This window comes from Phalacrocorax carbo, chromosome 14, assembly GCF_963921805.1.
Source record: "Phalacrocorax carbo chromosome 14, bPhaCar2.1, whole genome shotgun sequence".
NCBI lineage: Eukaryota > Metazoa > Chordata > Aves > Suliformes > Phalacrocoracidae > Phalacrocorax > Phalacrocorax carbo.
Genome location: NC_087526.1, coordinates 6,972,381 through 6,995,946, shown reverse-complemented (window position 1 = coordinate 6,995,946; position 23,566 = coordinate 6,972,381). Strand labels below are relative to the sequence as shown.

The 23,566-nt window shown below is 49.9% G+C and overlaps 1 protein-coding gene across 2 annotated transcripts; it reads right to left on the bottom strand.

Moving 5' to 3' along the window:
• Window positions 1-426: 426 nt before the first annotated feature.
• On the bottom strand, window positions 427-22,049 carry SLC17A9 (solute carrier family 17 member 9). Of its 2 annotated transcripts, XM_064465388.1 has the most exons (14): window positions 21,498-21,587; window positions 17,884-19,312; window positions 12,646-12,843; window positions 10,900-11,039; window positions 10,095-10,194; window positions 9,206-9,336; window positions 8,278-8,374; window positions 7,254-7,350; window positions 5,072-5,159; window positions 4,721-4,755; window positions 4,191-4,306; window positions 3,658-3,713; window positions 3,267-3,296; window positions 427-3,157 (listed from the first exon to the last, which is right to left on the bottom strand). In XM_064465388.1, exons 3-14 carry the CDS (start codon window positions 12,822-12,824, stop codon window positions 2,994-2,996), a joined length of 1,233 nt encoding a protein of 410 aa, XP_064321458.1. In that variant the 5' UTR covers window positions 12,825-12,843; window positions 17,884-19,312; window positions 21,498-21,587; the 3' UTR covers window positions 427-2,993. The 2 variants fall into 2 exon arrangements, with proteins under 2 accessions (XP_064321458.1, XP_064321459.1); XM_064465389.1 differs by lacking the exon at window positions 17,884-19,312 and having other exon boundaries at window positions 21,498-22,049.
• Between the last annotated feature and the right edge of the window lie 1,517 nt (window positions 22,050-23,566).

Genomic DNA, 23,566 nt, shown 5'->3' with positions numbered 1-23,566 from the left:
CACCTATCAGCGAGGACGCAAAAAAGTTGGCAAATGTATTTTTTTTTAACAGAGTCTCCAGGTGGAAGGCGATCTCTCTGCGGGGGCATACCCCGCCTAACCGAAGACGTGTTTCATTTGTGTTGTTACTCTAACGACTGGTACTGGACTATGTCTCCTGATGCTGTAGTGACCACAGCTTTGCTGAAGACAGCTTTTTAGTCATTTTTCCAAAATAAGTGAGAAGATGTAGCTGGAAGTCTGACATACGAGGACATGCGAGGATGCTGTGAAACTATGCCAGCCCAGATTTTCTCCCAGCACAACGTCCCCATCCTCTGTCACCAGCCCGAAGGAGTTAATCACACTAAATATACTTGAGCTCTGTCTGTCCCTTACTGATCACGCAAATTAGCACCTCTGCATTCAAAGGAAAATCAGACACTGTGCAAATGATTTGCTGCCTTTATTTTTTCAGGTCCTTCTGTAACAAAAACTCTCAGTCAGCAAGTTTTGGCAAGGTTGCTTAAATCTTACAGCTATGTAAAACGGTTTCAATGCTTTGTCAACGAGGTACGAATATAATGAAACCTAAGCCTCAAATGTACTTCAAATATTTAACTTATTAGCCAGTTTACAGAGACAGATAATCTGGACAACCCACCAAAGCGGTAGCTGGATTTACAGAGAAGGCAGAGCCAGCAACGCTGACTTTCCTTTGCAGATCTCAGTTCCAGATTTCCCAGCTCGCAAAGCCAAGGGGTGGCCAAGCTGCCTGGTTCAAATGGGAGTGATTTAAACAGATTTAAACTCTTCCACAGGAAGTTGTGCAACCAGCAAAGAGAACCAGAATTCACTCCTTGTGTTCCTGACCTGCAACACTGAACAGCCAGGGTAGATGTTAAAAAAAAAAAAACAAACCAAAAAAACCCCTTTTTTTTTTCTATGTCTCTATAGAAAAAGTCGTGCAAACAATCTGCTCGGACTGGACGAGGGACAAGGCTGGCAGAGATGGCTGCATGGCCTCAGGTGTCGCTGGCAAGCCTGGTTTGCATTTGCTGTTTGTGCCTTCCCCATTTACCCACTGATTTTAAGAGGCACTCTGGCAGCATTCGTGTGTCCTGGCTCTGCAGCACCCCAGATACAGGGTTGTCCCTACGGTAGCAACCAGCCTTTTAGAGAAAGAAGAACAGAAGGAGACAAAAATACTTTCTTGCCTCTCTGGCCCCCAGTCAGGCCATGCTGATCCTATACTCTCTTGCAAAGACATCAGGCCATTGCATCTTTATCTCTTAATATCCCCAATAAGTAGCTCAGCTTAGTTTAGTGGCACCCAATAGCGTCTCTGCAATTAAAAGGCTGTCAGTATTTTCACTATAAACACAGCTATTCAGAAACTTAACATGGCTCCAACATATATTCCAAGAAGAAATCTGGCCAAAACAAAAGCAGAAGCAGGGGATAAGGTTTCTTTTTTAAGGACAATGACTCTGAACCTATAGCTCTCCTGCACGGCAGGTCCCCTGGGAAATCTGGTCCCAAGTCTCAGCTGAAGTTTTCTGGTAAGCACTGGAGAAATCAGAGAGATCCCTTCAGGCTGCAAGCAAGGGGTGGGAGGAAAAGCAATTAATTGCTTTAATATGAAATGTCACATTTAAAACAGGTCTTACAAAACCAGAAACTGTAGGTTGGTAAATCCATCCCTTCTAGAAATACTGTGCATTTTGGTGGGAGTACCACTCGAAATAAGCATGCAGAATCAGGCCTCAAGTACATAAAATATAGTATTTGGTACTTAAATTTTAAAATATTTATAAATAACTTAAGACATTCAGGCTCAGAGGCGTGTACAGCCAAGAATCTCCCCCTGGCACGGGGAACCGCAGGGGCCCACAGCCGTACTATGGATCCTCAATGCAGAAATTTGCTTTACTCTCAACATAGGAGAAGAGCTGCCTGTTGCAGGCTCTTTGGAAAGTCTCCCGCACCCCTCTGAGAGCACGTCAAAATCAAGCAGAAAGCATTTGGGAGTATAGATCCATAGCACAGAACGTGACCTGTCCTTCCTATACATTCACAGCACATGGCAAAACAGCTCCTGGGGGATTCCTCGACTGCACCTACACTGCGAGGTCAGCCCAGCTAAGCCTGACCACGGGTGACTGCACCTTTCCTCTGCTCTCACGCTGGTTTGAGGTGGTCTGCCTTGGCTCAGGGCTGGAGTAAAGCGACCGGGGGCGGGAGGAGGGAGCCCTTGAGCTAAGACGGGCTCAGCTGGTTTGAGCGACCTGCTCTGCATCCTCCTGGCTCAGCTCAAGCACAATGAAGGCGGTATTGATGCAACCTCATGCCCCTGGGTCTGCAGTAGACATCCAGCCAGAAGACTTCCCCTGAAGGGAAGCCTTGAATTCATCTCACCACCCGTTCCCTTGTACACCTGGCTTGTACCTGTTGAGCAGACTGCAAAATGAAGGCACGCGAGGGAGGGTTAAGGTCAGAGGTACATTCGTTTGGACGATTCCTTCCATGTAGTTCAGGCCACACGTGTCGCGTGGCAGCCCGAGAGCCAGCCGCCCTCCCTGCAGTTGCAGGACAGCAGAGCGCGGAGGGACCCGTTCCCGGCACAGCGAAGCAGCTCCCCTCGGCAAGCGACCGCTCCAGGGCAAAGCATGCAAACTGCAGCTCCCTTCAGAGGTAAGACAGGTAAGCTGCTTTGGCCACGCAGATATTTGTCCGCTAGACACAGACTGGGGCAAACCAGTCACACGGGCCATATCCTCACTGGAGATGTTAAGCTGGATGGCTCTACAGGCCATCAGCCATGCCCTGAGCAAAAAATGAACTCTAGATTTCTTTTCTCCCATGGGTTTCATTCAGACCCATTATGTACTTGTTCTCAGTATCTTTTTTTTTCCTGTTAAACACCTAAAAAAAAATATATTCTTTGGCACTTGTGCGACAATGACACACAGATGTGACACTCTCCTGTCCCTCGGCTGTTGCTGGAGTCATCCCTAGAGGTCCATATAGTCAGAGTCTGTGTCCACCCTCTGGGCCTCTCCAAACACAAGGAATGCACAGAGGCCAATGCTGTTAACAGCAGCCACCAGGTTGAAAACAGAAATCCAGGAGCCAGTCGTTTCAATCAGGTAGCCAGCCAAGTACACGCAAATGACACCTGGGACAGGAGGGAAGAGACAGAAGTGCAAAGGCTCTGGGGCCAGATCCTGCCCGCCTGCAAGGAGAGCACTCCCCAGGAAGGGATGAGCTGCAGGAGGCTGCCTTACCTAGGAGGGCTCCACCTGTATTCCCAACACCTGCAAAGAAAAGAAAGAAATTGGGTATTCACCATCCGCAGAGGTGAGCAGCTTCACCTGGGCTCCCGCCCGGGCCCTGGTCTGCGTGCACAGCTAAACGCCTTGCCGACGGCAGGGACAACCGTCAGTCAGCCTCACCCCCACCCCTTGGTGCAGGTAAGCATGTGGCAGATTGAAAGGCATGCTCATGCAGTTACCTGCCCCCAGCAATGGCAGGTATATCACAGAAGGAAGCTGAGGCTGCGAATACGGAGTAGACGTTGCACAGAGCTACTCCTGTAAACCTGAATGCTGACGACCGTGACCCCCGTCCTGTAGGCACGCCCCTCCAGCACAACCGAGACCCCGCAGGAATCCTTACCGAACAGTAAGCCAGCACATGAGGGGGCCAGATCCTGTACGTTTACTGAAATGCCACTAATGAGAAACAGAGAGGGGGAAACGGCTGTTTCAATGGAGTGCGACTGCTTTTCCATCATTTACACAGAGTTTAGTTTGTCAGACAAAAGGAAAGGATCCTAGACAATAAAAGGCACTGTTGGGAGAAAGGAGGAAAGAGTCTGAGAGTGAAGCAGCACAGGAGAGTATCAGGAGGAAAGAATTCAACTCAAAGCATTCAGAGGGGCCAAAATGCCATCCCCCTCCTGCTTCATCTCCCTGACACCTGCCTGCTCCAGTGTGCCCTCCAGTACGCCAAGCCCTTCCCCACGCTAGAGGTTTGCTGGATCAATTCCAGCCCAGCGGGCACTAAACTCCATCAGCCTCGCAGGGACCAACACACACCAGTTCTTGCTCTGACAGTCACAACAGAGGCAGCCTCCTCTAAGACCCCAAAATGCCAAGCATAGGATAAGTGCTAAGGGCCACAGCTACTGTTGTTATCATGGTTTTTACCTGTGGTTAAAGGTCTGAAGTCCAACAGAGGCAGAGGCAAACACTATAGCTTTGCAAAAACTGGAGGTCTGGCCCAGGCACAAAGCAAAAATGCTTGAGACACCAGAGCCAATGACCTGGAAGAAAGAGAAAATTAAATACCACGGCACATTTTCTGTAAGGAAGAAAGCAACTCCTTTCACAGACAAACTGTTCCCTTTTACAATGGCATGGGCCCGTATGTACCAGGTGCTTCTCAAGCTTTTTTTTTCCCCAGGGTCCTGCCTTTCTGTGTCAGAGGTCTGTCCAGAGGGATGCGGTGCTGCGGAGCAGAGAGGATATGCTGGGATCTCACCTGGCATTTCTATTTCTGCTCATGCTTGTATTGCTATTACCTAGTAACTCTGAAGTCTGTAAGGTGGCAAAGCTAGAAACTCTTTCCTCTTTCCACCTATAACCACCAACCCTGCTCCATAAGACGTCTCATCTGCCATGCAAGCAGAGCTCAGCAGATAGCTCAAGTGTCACTCCTGTGGCTTCAGCTCTCTTACCTGCATGAACTTACGAATGGTGATGGTTTTGTACCCTGGAAGAGGAAGGGAGAGTTGCAGTTAAGCACAGCTCACCAGGTCTCCTTGTTCTCCAGCCAGGAGGCCACAGGGTAAGTGGATTTCAATGGCCAGATTTCATCTCCAGGTGGATATTGCAATGAAGATCAAACGGACCCCCAAACACACAGATGGGATTTGGACCCTGCAGTATTTATCCCGCTTTCATATCAGAACCTCATGTTTATTTGCTGGATCTTCTTCTCCCTACCAACAAGCCCACCTCCTCCCACCCAGATCCTCTTTCCACATCACATAAAATAAGAGCTGAGGAAAAGCCAAACGAGCCCTTACCCTGGTTGATTAAATGATCAGACAGAAATCCACTGAACAAGCTTGTTGGAATTGCAACCAGCCAGGGGACTACATTAAACACCCAGCCCTGAAAGGGAGCAAAAATAAGAGAGATTTGCTGTCAGAGCTGCATTCGTTTTCAAATATTTGATAGTGTGTGACATCTGTAGAAAGGAAAAAAAACGATCAGGACTTCTTGCAGGATCTCTACCAACTTGGCACAGCAAGCTCTCAGCTACACCCTGCACCACTCCGAAGTCTGTAAGGCGGCAGGCACATTACAGGGCTGTGGCATTCAGCAGGTTTGTTGTCTTTGCTTCTGCCCGGCTGACCCTGCATCCAGGAGAGAGGCAGAAAGCTCTGTCTGCTCCGGGAAAGAGGGATTAAATGTGGCAAAGTTTGCTGCTCAGCAAGGTGATGTGGCAGAGAGCCAGACAGCTCAGCAAAGTGAGCTGTAGCTTCTACTCTTCCCTGCGGGTCGTCAGTAAAGCTGCTGGCAAAATTTCCGACATCAGCTTCAACCTCATTAGCAGCATTATTGTGAAGCTGAGAACATAGCTGGATTTTCTAATGCCAGGATTAGGTAACATTATGGGTAGCAACATACTTCGGCCTATTTTCAATTAAGCAAGCTTGCCACAGTTGTAATCACCGATGATTACTGGTCATCTGGATTACAGCTGCTCAGAGGCGTTTTACGCCCAGATCCCACGAGGAGCTGAAATCCATGTGAGTTGGGCTGGGCTTCATCTCAGCTGGTTGAACCTACCCATCCATCCATCATCCCCCGCATCTCCCCCTGGGCTCAGAGCCCGTCACCCCGTGGAGGCATCCCTCCTCACCTGGCTTCAGGTGTGCGGGAGGGCTGAATAATCTCGGTTTTGAATAATCCTGTTTCAGCTGCTCCTGGAAATGGTACTAATGTCCATCTGCATCTTTCAGTGCCTTTGAAACTTTGGGTCTTGGTCCCTTTTGAAAATGTTACCCCATAGGGCTTGTGGGGTAATATATCTCTGGTGTCTGTTAACACCAGCTGCGGTTGCTCAGCAAGTCAATCCCAACACACCGAGCCACGCTTGTCTCATCCCTACGGCCCACCGCCCTGAGCAGCATGAGCCAAACCCCTCCATCGCCTCCACCCAGGTGGGCTGGAGGCAGCGGTGAAGGCAGCTCACCTGCAGAAAGGGACTTTGACCAGTAGGTGACATAGGTTTCCCACACTAAGGATTATCGTCCATCCTTTAAAATCAAGCATCCCCAGGCCCCACTTTATTAAAATGTATGAAGCAATTATCAGATGCAGGAATGCTATGTAGAGCACCTTACATAAAGGCACCACGATATATATAATGCTTAACAGATGGTAAATTGCTGCTTCACAAGCATATTACTCGAGGTGCACAGATCTTGTCACAACAATATGTTTGCTGGTTTAATACATGATTTTAATATAAATACCAAGTATGCCATAAAGCGCCTTACACATGTAATATGAAAAGGCATTTGTAAGCAGCTCTGGAAATTACGAAAACCGAACAAAGCCATTGCGGAAAAGATTGTCTGAGTTTCTGAGAACAAGATCAAAATACAAGCTGTCTGCCTAGGTTTCTGAAAAATGGGAACATCCTTTGTGCTGAGCAGAGGGAAGCTTTTATAGTATTTTTGAAGTACACATTATTAATGGTAATTATCATTTTCACAGGCAGGTCTGAGCTACACATTGGGAGTAGTTTAAAACCCCGTGAAAACCCAGGAGTGAATGGTTCGGTGGTCATTTGCAACAGCATAATGTCATGGGTTCTATGCCATTTGAAAACCATCCTTCCCTCAGAAGAAAAGTGGTTTAAAAACCAAATATAACCCTCTCTTCCCTACCTGGAAGGTGCCCCAGCTCTGCCTCACTTCAGCATCCCTAAACAAGCAAGCAGAAACTAGCCTCTGCCTACCCAGAGGGAGGATGCTTCCTTGCATCTCCAAGTGCCTGTGCAGGGGGGTAATGACTCCTAATCCCGCAGGGAAGCCTCCCACCTCCTCCTGCCTCCCACCTCCTCCTGCCTCCCAGCCTGCTCTCACCAAGTCCCTCTGCCATCACCTTCCTCCCTAACCAACCCATGTTGGCCAGCACCCAGCATGACTCATTTGCACAGACACTGGCAATGCCTATGTCTCGGAACCAACTTACCTTTGACTCGGGGAAACTTTCCTTAAAGAAAGTTGGCAGCCAGGAGAGGAGAGTGAAAAATGTGCTGGCCGTAGAAAGCTGAGCGATGATGACAGCCCTGAAAATACACAGCAGGGGGAAATAATCAGCAGTGACAGGTCACACTGGGTGGGAAACAGGCACTCGAGCAACCCAATATTTCAGCTCCTGGTCTATAAATAAATCCCTCATGGCGCTACAATAGCTTCCTGAGGTTTTCTCACAGATAACTACTCCTTTTGGCTTGACGCTCGCAGCACCGCTCGCTCCTTCGCTGCCCCCACTGCGCAGCGCCCGGGCGGGCGCCTGCGCCAGCCCCTGGGCTCCCGCGAGGTTAATTGCAGCGGCAATTGTGCGAGTGCATTTCGCACCAGGCCCTTCAAGTGCTGCAAGAGCTGTCCTGCTCCAAGAGGTGTTGTTTGGGGTTTCCTAGGGATTTGTTATCAGCAGATGCTCCATGTTTATTCAAGGCAGGAATGGGCTTCCTGCCTTGCAGCCCCATTGCCCTCCTCCCCGTCCTTAAATGGCACATGGGAACGTGCTTGGATGAGCTTCAGTACCAAATGCAGAATCCCAAAGAAAATATGGCCGTTAAAATGATGTTTTGCCAGCAATGAGAACACAGCCCGTGATGCCCAGAGCCCCTGAGCAGCACGTCTTAGGAGCCCATCACAAGCAGCATTTCTAACAAGACCAGTGGAGAACGCCCCTCCGGAGGAGCATGCAACCCACACAGGGAACAGACTGTGGAGGAGGAAGGTTTGCCAGTAATATTCAAGCCTGACCTTCCTCCGGACATAACATAAACCGCCTTTTGTCAAACTTACATTTTCAGTTCTGTATTTATACGGAAGGGTTTAGAAAACCTGGTCATATTTCCCAAATATATGAATAAGTGGACAAAATACACATAGGCAGAAGAAACAAGCACAGAGAGTAGAAAAAGCCCTTGGAAGAAGGGTGCTCCCCTGCCCTGCCGATGCTCGAGGCCACCACAGCTGCCTACCATATTGGTGCCTTCTTAAACAGCTGCTTCCAGGGAACTTTGGTCTGCTTGGATATCGAGAGGCCTCTCATTAAATAATCTATGGGGATGATGAGTTCTGCAGGGAAGAAAACATACAAGGGAAAGATCTGATCAGTAATTTTCTGTGCAGCTGGAGGGAGCCCTGGGAGACTGCTGTGTATAGATGTATCTACTTTTAATCTCTAACTCTCTTTTGGCAATACCAGCATTGGATGCTCACAAAAACAAGTTGTTACGTTGACCAAAATTTTTCCACTGCATCCACACACTTCCCCACCTAGCCACCGTCACCTGTTTGTTATATCTCCTGTTGTAACTAAACATAAATCTCTTTGGGCAAGGGCCAGGTTTGGATTTTGTGCAGCACCAGGCACACACCAGGCTCCTGATGAGCTGAGCTCCTGCATACCACACTCATGCTAACAATGCTGTAGCCAGGTGTAATTGTTTGCCCATGTGCGGAATTACTCCCAGACAGTTATTTGGGAAGAGATATTCTGGATTAACTGGTTTTTAAAAGCTCTATGTGTAGATGCTCTTAGTTTGGAATAAGTATCTTGCCCTGCTTTAGCTTAATCCACTTTGAAGATCATGCTCTGTTTGGTGTTTTCACTGGTGCTTAAGGGTACTGAGGAGTCAGATCAGGCTCTCAACAGCAATATAATCCAGCATGGGACTTGAAATAGGAAATCAGCACTGTGAGAGCTCAAAACCTTATTCCTGGATTTAGCATATTGGGTGAGACACAGTGTGTGTTATAGAAGACATCTGAACAAAAGGTCTTTGCGTAAAACCAGGCATGATCTGGGAAACACAGGGGATTTTTAGGATATCACTGGGAGGTACCAGTTGGGTCCCACAGCCTCAGGAGCGCTGGCAGTCTGAGGGATGCAAGCGCTGGACTTACCTTTCTCACTCAGCAGGTACTTGCAGGTGCAATAAACCCAGAGCAAAGTGAGCAAACCAGAGAAGTAGAAAACGCTCTCCCAGCCGTACCAGTCCAGGAGGAGAGATCCTGCACCGCCGATCACCAGCGTCCTGCAAGGGAAGACACACTTGGATTTACAGGTCTGGCTAAGAGCGTTGGGACTGCATGCCTCAATGGGAGATGCTGTGCGTCACTAAGTGCACTTAAGAGCCATCAGTCACTGCATGTGCAGGCACTGCCCGCCTGCCCGGTCACTCCGTGACTCTGCAACCTGCCCTGTTCCCTGTGTGGCATCTCGGGATCCTCAGGAGAAATGGCTAAGGGACCTCACGCTCGCCTGCCCCGCACGGAAACGTGCTCGTCAGGGAAAGAAAATGAGGCAGCTGGTGTGCAGAAAGTATCCCAGAGAATGTATAAATCAGCAAAAGAAATTAGTACACTGGAAAACTAAGTGATTAAACACAGTAATATTTCTATCTACCTTTCAGGCAACCCTTCCATTCAGAAAGGTAATTCTCATGGAGATTAGCAGAGATGGGGAAGTTATATTATCCCCATCTACCAGAGAGGACAGGTGACCAGTCTCAGGCTGACCCTTGCTCTTCCTACTGAATCAGGCTGTTTCCCATAGTAATTAAATGTTGCAAACACTCTTCAAAGTCTAGCTTGCAAAGAAAAAAAAAGCATAAATCCTTGACATGCATGACAGCAAATGCCTGAGGCTTCCTCAGCTGCAGCCGGTATCCTCAAGGACCCAGGAATCCACATGTACTTTGGGCTGCGAGTTTTGCCTCCAACTATTTAATGGCATTTCATCATATACGGTGTCCGGAGACTGTACTCGCTGCTCAAAGCCTTTTGAACTTACCCAAACTGTGAGCCAGTCCCCACTGTGCTGTAGGTGAAGGCGCGCTCGCTCTCCCGGACCTTCTGGGACAGCAGGCTGGCCAGGGACGGAAAATACACCCCTGCAAGCAACGGGAGCAAGGCAGGGAGCAGTCAGGCTCCTGTGCCCTCGTGAGCAAATCAAAAGCAAATTTAAATGATCCAGCAGGAGCTAAACACCGAGAAAAAGCTACAAGACCTTTGGTGAATTTGAAACAGGGATATAAAATAAAATAAGTGAAGCCATCGCCATGAAAGGTCTGTTTGTGCCTTCTCCAAAATCTCCCATTTCGTCGTCACCGCTGCTACTGTAAATCCACCAGTGCCAATGCACTTCTCCCAAGGGTTCCCCGGTGCTGCAGCTCAGCAAGAGGGAAGGAAAATCATCCTAAATTAGCCAAAAGTTTTGGAAAGGACCAACTTTCCCCAAATGCTTTGAAGGCGTTTTAAAATGCAGAAAAATCAAACAGGAACAGTTTTAAAATGCAGAAGATCAAGCAGGAACAGTGATGTTTTTAGAAGCCAGCAGCCCTTGTCTGGCAGAGATATTTCTACAGTGATTCCCCTGTAGAAGTCAGCGACTTTCTCTAGAAATGTCACTTTTTTTTCCCATGGAAGTTCTGGATGTGGAGGCAGTTTTGAAGCAGAGGGTTGCTGAAACACACAGGAGACGCGTTCACGCACCGCAAACCACGACTGGCATCTGAATTTACTGCACACGAGCCCCCCTGCAAGGAAGCCCCTGGGCAGACCGACACACAGACACACGCTCGGGACAGGGGTCTCACCTTGCAGCAACCCCATGAGGAACCTGGAGGAGGCCATAAAAACGAGATGGGCAGAAGTGACGTGGGTGAGCAGAGGGGTGAGGACCGTGAGGAACCCCCAGGCTGATGCCGAGAGGAGGAGGACTCTCTCACCTCCTATTCTGGGAGACAGAAAACACATTATCAAAAAAAGGGGAGGGCAGGAGGGCAAAAGGGCAAAGCCCCCAGTCAAGACTCAAGTGCTCTTCCCAGTTTAGCCTGTTTTTGAGAGCAACCTTTCAGTGAAACCTGTTCTTCTCTTACAAATGTCTTTAGCCCTCTGGGGAGCAGCTCTGACCTCCTCCCTTCCCACCTCCTGCTCCCCTGGAGCAGGGAAGGAGCAGCCAGTCACCGGGATTGCTCCCACGGACCCTGGCCGCCAGCGCTGCCCGTCCGGCTCCAGCACACGCCAGCCCCAGAGACACCACCGCGCTCACACGCTCAAGTCTCTCAAGTCTCTGATGGAGGGGAAGCCCAAGCTGCTGTCGCTCTTCTGCTTTTCTTAACCAGTGACAGTGTTTTCTCTTCCATCGGCTCTTTTGCATCAGCTCTGCCTGTTAGCATTTGGTTTTTTGCAGGCGTTTGCTTGCAAACTATTAAGAAACATAATTAAATGGCATAGTGCACTGGGTGGATACTCCTCCCAGGCACGTGCTCCTCACAAAAGATTTCATCGGAAAGCCCCCCTCGCTAAGAATAGGGTGGCTGAGGAAAGGAACTCGAGCAGGTGATTACTCCGATCTTTCCTGCGGAAGCTAGCTGGGGAAGTTGGTTTTTAATTGATATGATAAAATGGAGGCACTTGGTCCCAAACATGATGGAAACTGTGATGGGGCCTTGCTTGTGAAAAGATTGCATGAGAATATAGGGTGGAAAAACTGGAGGTGCTGAACTGAAAACTAAGCTAGATTGTGCAGATCGAATACCAAAAAAAGCTGTATTCCTTGCAAAAAGGAAATATTCTCTTCTTGTCGTTATCAGTTGCAGCTCTAAACCCTTCCAAATGGCTGCCTGGCACTGCTGGGATTAAACTGTTTGTTAACGGACAAATAACACTCCTGGTGAGGCGCAGCTATGAACTATGCAAAGAGCATAAGCATTTATCACTCTTCTAAAATAAAGTCTGCTTTACACCCACTATTTCTTTCATCAGCTTAACATGTAAACTTGGGGGTTTGCTTTTTTTATTCCAATTACTGAGCCAGTGCTAAAAACAACCTCCGTCAGAAAAATTGTGCTGGTGTAAAAGTGCTCTTCACCGTTTCCAGGTGAAAAACAACCCAAGTTGGTCTCAGTGTCCATTAACATGACTGTAGATCTCTCCTGGCAGCTGCTGTGCAGGAACTGTGGAGGCAGTAATGATCGTGCAGACACTCCCTGTGTTTGCTGGGGATTTTACCTGTGCAAAGTCCTTCGGCTGATATTGCCCCATAAGCAAAGCAGCAATTTCAAAACCCAGGAATCCAATTGGACAGTCAAAACTACACGTGTCCTTTCTGAATCAGAGCTCTGGGCCCTGAGTGAGACTGATGAGGGACCTCAGCTGCTCTCAGAGCAACCTGCAGTGCCCCATAAAGCTGGTCCCCACAGACACGCTTCACCCTCCCACCCCATCACTGTCCCAGGGTGGAAATTTCACAGCCACTGTCAAGACTTGAACTGAGAGGTTGAAACCAAGCTAAGCATCATTTAAAAAGACCAAGTGGAGGAAAACATAATTTCCAGTACTGATCACTGATATGTCCCCCGATGATCTGTGTCAAGCAGTAGCCCCAGAAGAAGCTGCTGAGCACTATGCCGGACTGCTTCTTGTCCCAGTCGAAGTGGGTGCTCAGGGCGACGGCGCAGATGGGCACGGTGACGCGGGCGCAGTACAGCAGGCACGTCCCCAGCAGCAACATCACCATCCAGATGCGGGACTCAGGCCTGCAAGGATGGAGAGGAAGATGGGGAAAGGGCAGATGGAATGGTCTGCCGGGTAGATCCAGGCACAGCGAGGACTTTCAGGTCAGACTGGTTTGCTTGAAAGCCCTAATGAGCCTATCTTGATAAAACAAAGGTCAGCGCAATCCCTCTGAGGCACAGTGGTTCTGGCACAGGGCGTAGCACTTCTGGTGACTGTTATAAATGATGCTAACTTTCATCCCAAAGGTTATTTGACCCCAGCAGCAAAATAATATCTGTCCATAGGCTGCAAGGTGGAACAGGCTGTTTGGACACTGTTGACTGCAAATCGAAGGAAAGGCAGGGGAGAAACCTGGTTTGTTTGCTTCTTTCCCCAAACAAAAGCTTTAGAAATTGTTCCTTAAAAGATAAAGATAACAAAGGAAAGGTCTGTGCATGAGGTTGGAAGCATTTGCATGAGACACACTGTCTCGGTGGCAAACATTTGTTGTTTGGCATCCCTACCCATTCCCCAAGGGAAGTGGCATGTGTGTTACCCTTGGTAAATAGGAGGGAGATGGAGGAATCCTTTATGAGAGACAAGACATGATGGGGCTGAATAGCCCAGAGAGACGAGCAAGATAATCCAGCCTGGCCTGATAAGAAGTTTAAGGTAATATGAGTAATAATATGTTAACAGAATATATATTTTTGGTACATGAGTACTCAGCCCCAAGAAAAGTTCTCCTGCAGAAGATACAGGCTGGAAATAAATGGGAAGGCAATTTCTCCTGCTCCAAGTCAGCAATGTGCTTCTTGAGCAGAGACCCACATTTTGCTGCAAACTACAGGCCCCAAGTGTAGGTGAACTCCTAACATCAGTCTGGGTCCCTCTTTGCCTGTGAATTATGGAGTTAAAAGCTTAGTGAGAAACCCACTATATTTTTTGTATATGGTTATTTTTATGTCCAGAGGCAGGAGCACAAAGCACTGAGCAAACAGACTCTCTCTGCTCCAGAGATGACTGGGGAATTCACTGTACCGGGGCATTAACCTCTGTGCTTTCCACCCTACTAAACATAACCACTTTCTGCACAGGAAAAAGCCTGGGTCACTTTTTATATTGAAATGAGCATTTATTTCTCTGTACTGGAATTACGATAAATGTAGGCTAATCCCACACAGCACAAGACCATTTATAAATGTGTCAAATGGTCCGTCACGGAGGGAGGCAAAGGAACAATGAAAAGTAAAACACACCAGACAGCTGTGCCCGCTGAAGGTGAATTTATTGCTGTTTCCCAACGAGGCAGATAAGCAGCTCAGTGCCAACCTCTGGCAGGAGGAACTGGAAGCGTTTCAGTTGGTGCTTTGAAAGTTGGAACCATCATTACTGTGCATGCATACAAACGTACAAAATAACACAGGAACTAGAAAACCTCACGTATCATTGCTGGAGGAATAAGTAACCAAGGGTTGACCTGCCTCAGCCCCTTGAACTGGCGGACAAACACTCTCAGAGTCCCTCCTGGTCTTATGCCAAGAGGAAGATCTGCAGCAACCATATCTTAATTTGCTGCAAAAGCAAAGGTGATTTTTTTTTTTAATCACCTGCCCCAGCCAGCTCTGGCGGCAGCAGCTCCACCAAATTCAGCTTGCTACAGCAAAGCACAGCAAACCCAAAGGCTCCTAGACACCAAGTGTCTGGGTCAGCCCAGCCCCAGCAGGATGATACAGGCAGGTGGTTTTGGGTATAAATCCCCCATTGGAGGCAGAGGGCTGGTGTGGGGTAAGCGGTGATGGAAAATGATATGGAGAGCTCTCAGAGAGGTGCCTCAAGAAATCTGGGATCAGACGCATGTGGGTATAAGCGACCTGCCCACGCCTGCCTAACCAGTGCTTCTGCACCTGCAGAAATGGGCTGTTGCCCATCCGGGGCCATCGTCTCTTCTGTTATCTACAGCGGCACGGGCACTGATGAATTTGAGCTATTGAACCTGCAACAGCTGAGGTGACCAAGTAAAACGCAGCAGCCTGCAATGCGTGTAGGTATCTCCGGTTATTTAGCCGCCGAGACAAGTTTTCTAAATTGCGCCTTTTCCCCCGAAGCAAAGGGAGACCTCTGTGAGCTTTCTCACTGTCTGGAGCGGGGCTGAGCTCTGCCTCTTATCCCTGCCGTTATTCTGATGAGCGCAGCAGCATTTTAACGGGATATTAGATTGACTGTTCTTCCTTGGCCCTAAAGCCTACACAGCTGTGCAAGATGTAAGATGGAGAGAAAAAGACCTGTGCAGCTCAACCAGTCTTTACTCTGCTTCTCTTTATAATATCGCCAAGGTCTGTTCCCTCCGGTGGGTGTTCGCAACTACGAAAAGCAAAACCCATGCGCAGCAATGCTGGTGTCCGAGGAGGGTGCAGGCAGAGGGAGCTTGGTTTGGTACTAATGGATTGAACTCAGAAAGCAACAAGCAGGCTGCAGAGCAGCTCTGGCTTCAGGACAGAGGGGCAGGAGGGGATGCTGTGAGTTCCCAGCCTATTTTCTCGGCCTGACGATGCAGGCAGAGTCACCCAAGTCCCCAGTCCCTGCACTGGGGGCACACGTGGGGATTTGGGGGTGCCGGGGGGGAGGCAGCCGGGCACACAGTGCTGGGCTATCCAGGCAACAAGTCCGACCTGCCTGAGAGCAGGGCACAAAGTGCCACGTGGCTCCCTGCAAAAGCAAGACACCATTCAAAGTGCAGCTCAGATGCAGCAGCGGGGAGGGATTGCCAAGCAGAGATGTTCTCCCGACGAACCTCCTCCCCAGCCGATGGCTCGACAAAACTCCAGTGAATTATTTTCTCTTGACTTTTATTCTTTTTCAAAAGCACTAAATAAGTGTCTGGGTGTATGATGGAGTCTCAAAGCTCTCTTTGATTCCTACTCCATTCTATACATTTATAATCTTTTCCTATATGTTTAAGTGCATTAGTATGCTGAAAATGCTCAAAACAAGTGGGGAGTATAAAGATGGCTTCAGACTACCACTTGCTCTGTAGGTAGCATATCCAGCGAGGAAAATCCACTCAAATAATATATGAGTGTCAAAAGTAATCACCAGCTGCCCACACCCACCTGAAAGCATGGCAAGAATTATTTCTCTGCAAGGACAATGATGTGCTTGCATCAGAGGAAAGAGCTTTGTAAATGCATTTCCTTCTAATTATAGTTATCACAGTGGCTGGCGATGAGTCAGTGTTCTGCTCAGTGCAAAACAACAACAGCAAAGGTTACAGGAGAAACTTCACCTACCACAAAGGGGAAAAATTAAAACTTCAAAAACTAAGGAATAATAACAAATCAAACAACAGTTTTTGTAGGTTACACCAGCCATCTAAAAATTGGAGTTTTACCAGTGTTAACAAATTGAATCTAATGGCTTCCCTAATGAGGGAGGTAGAGATGATCTGTGCTGGAGATAACCAAACTGAGTCAGGGTAAAGCACATCTAAACCTAAGGAGTCACAGCCGTTGGTGTCATCGGTGTCACCGTGCCTGTCTCATCGGCCATGTGGACAGACTGAGCATCTCCCCACAGCCCTGTGCTGGTCCTGGCCGACCCCGGCTTCATGGGGCAGAAACCTCTGGAGAGGGGCAGCCGCCTCCAAACCATCAGCAGGTGAATCGCCAGAGCTTGTCTGGAGCCACCTAATTGACTTAATTGGGTGCCACGTGGTGGCGGCGGCTCCTGCTGCCCAGCTTGTGCTCTCCTGACCTGTCATGCCTTTCTGCTTACAAGAAACAGGCACTGCAGGTGCATCCCCTTCTGCATGTCACCGAGACCCTCTTTACCCAGTGAAGCAGCCATGCAGCTAGAAAACACTTCCTATTTCATAAACCTCCAACCACCACCCAGACCGACTATAATTGGCTCGACCCCTAATTGTTCTTCCTGGGTGGCTTTTTGTACGGCAGCAGCTCTATATTTGGGCAGCCCTGCCTGATGTCCCCCAGTTCTCCTCCTCCAAACACAGCCCTGGGCACTGGGTGGTCACAGCTTTGCTTTGAAGCATCTAGTGATTCCAGCTCCCACCAACCACACGGGTCCCCTGCCTAGGGCACGGTGGTTAAGATTGATTTTTAAGGATGCCTGAGAGCCCCAAAGCAGCAAGACCAAGCTGAGCCATCCTGCAGGGGAAGGAGAGCCAGCAGCATAGGGTATCTTTATTTGCAGTGTGTTTTCCTGCTGGAGGAATTTCTCTGGTAGATACCACAGAGCAAATATTTATTCAACTTTATTTCTTTTGACTTGCCTCCCTCCTTCCCCCAAGTCTGCAGGTCTGTCTGTTTGCAGACACTGCAGCTCACTGTTAAAATGGACTTGCTGGAGTTCAGGCTATCAATTAAATTACAGTTTAGCACCTCCTTCAAGGCACGAGTCTGGACCATCAGGTATTTTCAGTTGGTAAGAAAGCTGTGTTAGACAGCAAGACTACAAACAGTCTGTCCCAGCAACAGCTTTTGGCCAGAAGCTGCCTCTGAGGTTTGTGGGTGTTTTCCATAACTGGAATTGGAAGTGGGAGAACTGGGAGCTGCAGCTCCCTATCTGCATCAGAGCTGCGCTATGGCCAAGGTGAGCGCAGGTATCGGCGTTGGCGCATACCACCCACCCCCAGGGCATCCCTACCTCAGTCCTCTTCTGTAAAAAGAGACTAAAAGTAGCTCTGTGGGACGTGCACGGAGGGTACATCAGCTGGAGCCACTTCCAGTACCCCCAGCCCACTTGCTCGTCCCAGCTGCCAGCAGCGGACACCCACCCGTCCCTGCAGGAAGCCTGGAGCAGGGTGGGGATGAGCCCCTGTGGCGGTACCAGGCTCCCAGCCATGCTGGAGCATCACCAGCTCCAAACCAAGGGCTCCCGCAGGCCCAGCATGGGGCTGCCTCCCCAAGGGGAACATCCCCAGTGCAGGCAGCTGGTGCCTGCAGCCCCCCCATGCCTGCTCGCCTGCCGCACCCCAGCCTGGGGACGTTTGTTCTCCTCCTCGTGACCCGTTCCCAGCCTCATGGGATCATCCCCCTTCAAAAACCTCTTTTCCAGCTTACCTGCCTATGGCTTTAATTTACAGTCATCTCCAACACAACCATGGCCTGACTGACATGGTATAAACACAGCAGTCGTGCAGACAGTCCTGTGTGAGGAGATAATACCCAGGTAGATATTTTTAACCTGGTTTGACAGTCCTCTCACTTGTCTCTCTTTGTTTTTCTCAACAACAATTTCTCTTCCCTTGAAAATCTAGCATGCTTATCAAGGCAGAGACATTTTATTTTCCCCTCATTGAGGTGATTTTGTCGTGCTGCAGACTGGCTCCAAGCTAATGATTTGTCGCTGTCAGAAGTAACTTTGGGGTTTAGAGGAGGGTTTTTTTCCAACCCACCAGCTAACAGCCAACGAGAGCAGCACAGAGGACACAGGGCTTTTTTTCCTGGGAAAGCTGCTGGTTTCCTGTCCGCCTCCCATGCACAAACTCCCTCCGCAGAGCCGCAGATGGCAACAAAGTGGTGTTCAGCAAGCGCAGCTCTGGGTTTATTTCCTCTCTTCATTTCTTGCTTTCGGCAAAAGCAAAGGTGAAATTAGATTTCAGCAGCTCTTATGAGCTAGGAAGAGTTGTTAAGTCCAGGTGGTGGGAAAACACAACAGTGGAGCTTACGCGTGCTTTGCATGCTGATCTAAGGGCATACGTGGATCGGCCAGGAATGAAACGTGTGGCTTGCTTACGCTTCCCACGTGAAAAAAGCTCTCAGCAAGGGCATGGTTAAAACCAGGGTGAGGAACTTGTACAATAAAAAAACACCCAACCACAAAAAAATTGCAACAAAAGCTACAATGTTGTGTTGACAAAAGATCAGGGCATAGAACTCAGAAAAGCAATGTGACCGTTGGCTCCGGGCAAAGAGTGCGATCAGGCGACCGGCGACCAGCTTGTGGCTGATGGTACAACTCCTTTTATCTCCGGAGTTTAAAGAAACCGCTATAATAATCCCTTGTCTTCAGGTGTAGCCAGAGGCTGGGAGATGCAGAGTGGTTTCAGGAGTCATTTCCTTCCCAGGACACGCTGACTTTTCCATGTTGTATTTCTCTCCTTGGAGGCACCATCCAAAATGGGATCCCCATGCCTACCGCGGGATCAGCCCGTGGCTTTGTGTGCAACCTTCAGCAACAGGTTTCTCTTCTCAGCCCTTTGGCCTTCCCCCAGTTAAACCAGAGGTGGTAAAACACATCTACCGCCTGAGGAGTCCTGCTTTGGCAAGTTAAGGTCTCCGTTAAAAAGTGCTATCTGAATGTCCAGAAGCGCTACATAAACGCAAGGGCTTTTTCAAGCCCCAAACAGAAATCCCTGAGTGTTGTTCTTGGAAGAGGAGATGAGTGATAACGGAGCCACTGGAAACCTGCAGAAAAGTTTGGGGAAGGCAGCCAGAGAGGCAGGGTAAAACACAGGGCAAGAACAGTGGAAGAGGAAGGAAAAGCCAGCTGAAAAAAAGGGAGGACAAAAGAAGAAGCAGCATGAACAAAGATGGAAAAATAAACCTGCCAAGATAAGCGTTTATCTCTCCTTGCACTGACGGTGCAGACAGATCTTGGAAGGCTGCCTGGCATGTCTTTTGTTGGAGCATGAAAGGAGAACCCGTGTCACTTCCCCCACTTGATAAAACCTTGCCTCCATGGCAATAACTGATTACTCGGAAATGGTGAGAGCTGTTGATTTGCATATGCTGTTCGAAAACTGTCCACCAAATTGCCTTTAAACCATCCAATGAGGTGTTTTATACAACTCAACCAACCTGCTTGCGTGATCTGGTGGATCGCTCCCCCTTTCTGCTCCCCTGTTCCCATTCCCATCCTCCGCCTGCCCTCTTTACCTGAGACCATAAAGCCCCCCCAAACAAGGGCTGCGGCCACGCCAAACAAGAGGGAGGCGATCGCTGCTTCTGTGAATTACGGCGATATGGGTAACGGTCTGATGGGAGTTACAGTCATCCTGCTGCTCCTTCACATTAACTGGATTCTTTCAATTACTAGGAGCACTTAAGATGGTCAGAATCGCTTCAAAATATGTCAGTCTTGATAAATTAATCATCACTTTTGTTTTGGAAAGTGTTATCGATGGTTTCCATTTTTCAAAGAGTGTTGGGAAACTGGAGGGTTCATTCTGGCCAAATGTATTTCATTTTCTCTAGAGGAAAAACATCTAAATGAAAATTTGGTGCAGGGATCTTCCTCTCCCACTGCTCCCATTTCACAAAGACTTAGGGAAAAGTTATAAAGGGGGAGACAGAGGGAAGGAACTTTCCTAAGCACTTTCGGGGAAAAGAATCTTCAAATTTTAAGCAACCCTAGTGCCAAAGGTCTGCTTTTGAGACCTACCCCCTTTACGCTTGAGATAAGTCTGGGTTTGATTAGACTTCCAGGTCCCTGACTGCAGGAAAAGTCTCCCTTGGGACAGCAGTTTAAAGCCAGCTATTGGCCTGATGCCACTGCAGGAAGCAATTCATGATAAACCTTAATGTATCCAGCGGCTAATTGCTGCTGGGAGGGAGAATTCCTCCCTTTGGCCGCACGTTCCTGTGCGTTGGCATCAATGTCACCTGTCCCCGTGGCTGCCCATCCGCTCTCCTGCCGGGGCGAGCTCGCCACGGGGTCACAGCGGCCCCGAAGGCGACGGGGAGCCCACGGGGCAGGGCACCGCAATGGCAGCCGGGCGTTAGTTCCTCTCGTGGCAGCGTTAAACTGAACGACGTTCCAGAAGCGTGGAAGCAACAGGGTGGAGTCCGGGGGCTCCCAGTTTGGAAAAAGCCTCTGACCATCATTTCCAGCTGCCACACGGCACTTCTGAATCGTCGTCTCCCCCTGCCTCTGATGGGAGAAGCGGCAGATCCGGAGGCGCCGGGTGACTTTCCCAGGGCGGCAGAGGCGCAGCGCTGCCCCAGGCATCCCAGCTCGCCCCCGGCTCGTAGCCCCTGCCCCAAACGCAAGAGCGCCCTGCGCTTCCCTATGCCCCCGCTGCTAAAAATGGGCAGATTGGGCTTAATCGTGTCTTTAAGTATTTTAATTACTTTACTTGAAGACAGTTTGTGCTGTCTAGCTGCTGCCCAGCTGCTATACCGGACTTCATCTTAATTAATTACTATCACCAGTGCAGACATCCTTGCTGGAATGCTGCGATAAGAACCTCACAGTGCTTTCAACGGCATGTTTAAATCACTGACTCCAGGCCAGAAATAAGCTCCATAGACTTTTTTTCCCCGTGTTTCACAGTAATCCCGCATCTTCCCCCTCTCCCCTACCGTCTCTGCCGGAGCCCGGCGGAGTGACACGGCGGGGATTGCCCGGGGCGGCGGGACCGTGTCCCCGGTACCGGCCTCCCGCGCCCCCGGGGGCAGCATCGGGGCCGGCGGGAGCAGGGTCTGGGGCCGGCGGGGAGCGCCCGGCGCCGCCCGAAACCGCCTCGCCGGGGAGCGGTCGGGGCTGCCTGACCCCCTCCATCCCGGAGCTGCGTCTTTTCCAGCAGGCGGCGGAGGGGGGGGCCTCCGGCGGCGCCTGCCCAGGCTGGGGGGGGGGTGTCCCGGGGCCGGGATGGGGACCGGCCGGGGAAAGCGGGGAGGGGGGGGTGGGTGTCCCGGGGGAGAGCCTTTCCCGGGAGCGGGTCCAGCCTTACCTGGACCAGTACGGGTCCCCGCCGCCATCCCGCCCCATGCCGTCGTGCTGCGCGGCGCGGGGGCCGTGCTCGGCGCTGCACAGCGGCGCATTCCTGCCGCCGCCACCCGCGGCCATGCGGGCAGCGCCTTCCGCCTCCGCCGGCTTCACATCGCGGCGGCCGCCGGCTCCCTCCCCCCCGCCGGGCCGCGGCCACGTGTCAGCGCCTCCCGCCGCCCCGTTCCGGGAAGCCCCGCCGCCCGCCCCGCTCCGCTCCCCGCGGCCGCCCGCAGCGCCGCCGGGCGCCACCCCCCGCTCCCGGGGTCCCCCCCCGCTCCCGGGGGGCAGCCTCGAACCCGCGGCACCCGGAGGCTGCTCGGGCGGGGAAGGTCGTTTTTTCCCTCCATCACCCACAAACTTGTGGGTTTTTCCTCTTTTTCTGTTTTTGGGTTGTTTTTTTTTTTCCTTTTCCTTCTCCGGTAAATACTTACACCCCCATCCACAAAATGGAGCGGGGTTAAAAGCGGGAACTAATCTGGGGTCTCTCCTCTCCCTCTGATACCCAAAAGCGCAGCGTTACACACACTGTTGGTGAGATGGCCCCCTGCTCCTCTAGCTTTCATAGGTTTGCCAGCAGAAAAGATTCTGTCTCTGCTTTTTAAGGATTAGAGACGAATATGATATTCCCATCCAAACAATTTAAGGAAAAAATGAATAGGAATCAGTATTGCTACAGCTCAATTTAACTCCGTTGGATAGAGCTGTTGCCCTGCTGTAAGTATGAGAGAGATAATCAGGCTCCTTTATGGAAATAGATAATTGAAATGATGGTTATCTCAGTCCAAAACAAGAGGACTCGTGACTCACTTCAGGAAGCTGGATAAGGAGGCGGAAGAGCTGTGACCGTTCAGGTGAGATTCCGTGACCGATAGCAGCTTGGATGCAGGCACGGCAAAGCTTGAGGTCAGCGAAGGATGGAGGAGCTCCCGCCCAGCCTGACCAAGGTCGTGCACAGCTCGTGGGAAAGGTACCCAAGCTTCTGGGCTGCACCAAAAAGCACAGGGCGCAGGTGCAGCAGCGCAGGCATCTCCCCTCTGCTAGTCCTGCAGGCAGCAGCCTACAAAAGCTCATTAAATTAAGACTGTGGCAGACTAATGTTTAGCTAACTCGCCCATTCTTCTCCTAGCAGGAATGCTTTGCAGGTCCCCGACGAGCAGTTAGCTACTTAAATCAGGAGGGACAACAGCATTATTGAGCTAGGCCTTAGAGAGTGAAATTGCAAAAGGCTCCTCACACATGACAAGAGACAGCTCCAGAAGAGGAGGTCACCAGGGCTGACAAAAGCAAAAAAGAAAAAAAAAAACCCAATCATAAAAATCATACTTTGTCCTTTGATTCAGCATTTCTTCCTCAGAGGAAAGAGATCTCCCCCGGAAGGCCTGTGGCACAGTCACACATGGCCGCATAGACGTGCTACCACCAGAGAAAACCAATACAACAAGCTTTGGTACCAGTGAAAATGGAGAGGAACCACGTGTAGTGACCACAGAGCTTAGCCTTCATCCAGGCGTAGGCTTTGTGTCCCTTTATTTGGACAGGAAACTGGACACAAGAAACAATTTTTATTCACTCTGCTACTGTGCCCGTTTCCAGAAGAGGGAGCCAAGTCATGGTAAAATGCAGCCAAAAATCGGAACTATTGTTCAATAAGTTTCAGTAATTTTTTTCAAATAGTGCGCACATTTGGAGTTCATTCGAGGCAGAAGGGGAGGTGAGTGCTGATGTACCTAAAGAAGTGAAATGCGTGTAGTAGGCTCAGAAAAGAGCCGGAGAGGTCTTGGGCATGCTACAGCAATCACAGACACAGAATACTTCCTAACCCACATCCGCGTGTGAGTTAATACAAGTCTCGCTGCTGTGGGATGCAAGCGCCTGCAACACAGACACTGCAGCTTGGCTACAAACTTACTAAAATTATGATTCAATCTGGAAATGAAGCAAGTCACACAAAGTTTTATTTGTTGTACTTTTCAGTTCCTCTCCTTGTACGGCTCAGCATCACCTCCTCAATGAATAACTTCTTTGACTAAT

Excerpts from the sequence above, each read along its gene's own strand:
- SLC17A9 (XM_064465389.1), bottom strand. The coding sequence starts at position 21,613 with ATGGCCGCGGGTGGCGGCGGCAGGAATGCGCCGCTGTGCAGCGCCGAG. Across the intron at positions 11,040-12,645 it reads GGGGGACATATCAGTGATCA|AATAGGAGGTGAGAGAGTCC; the intron begins GTACTGGAAATT and ends TCTGTCTCCCAG. Across the intron at positions 3,714-4,190 it reads CTTCAGACCTTTAACCACAG|TGGCATTTCAGTAAACGTAC; the intron begins GTAAAAACCATG and ends GTTTCTCATTAG.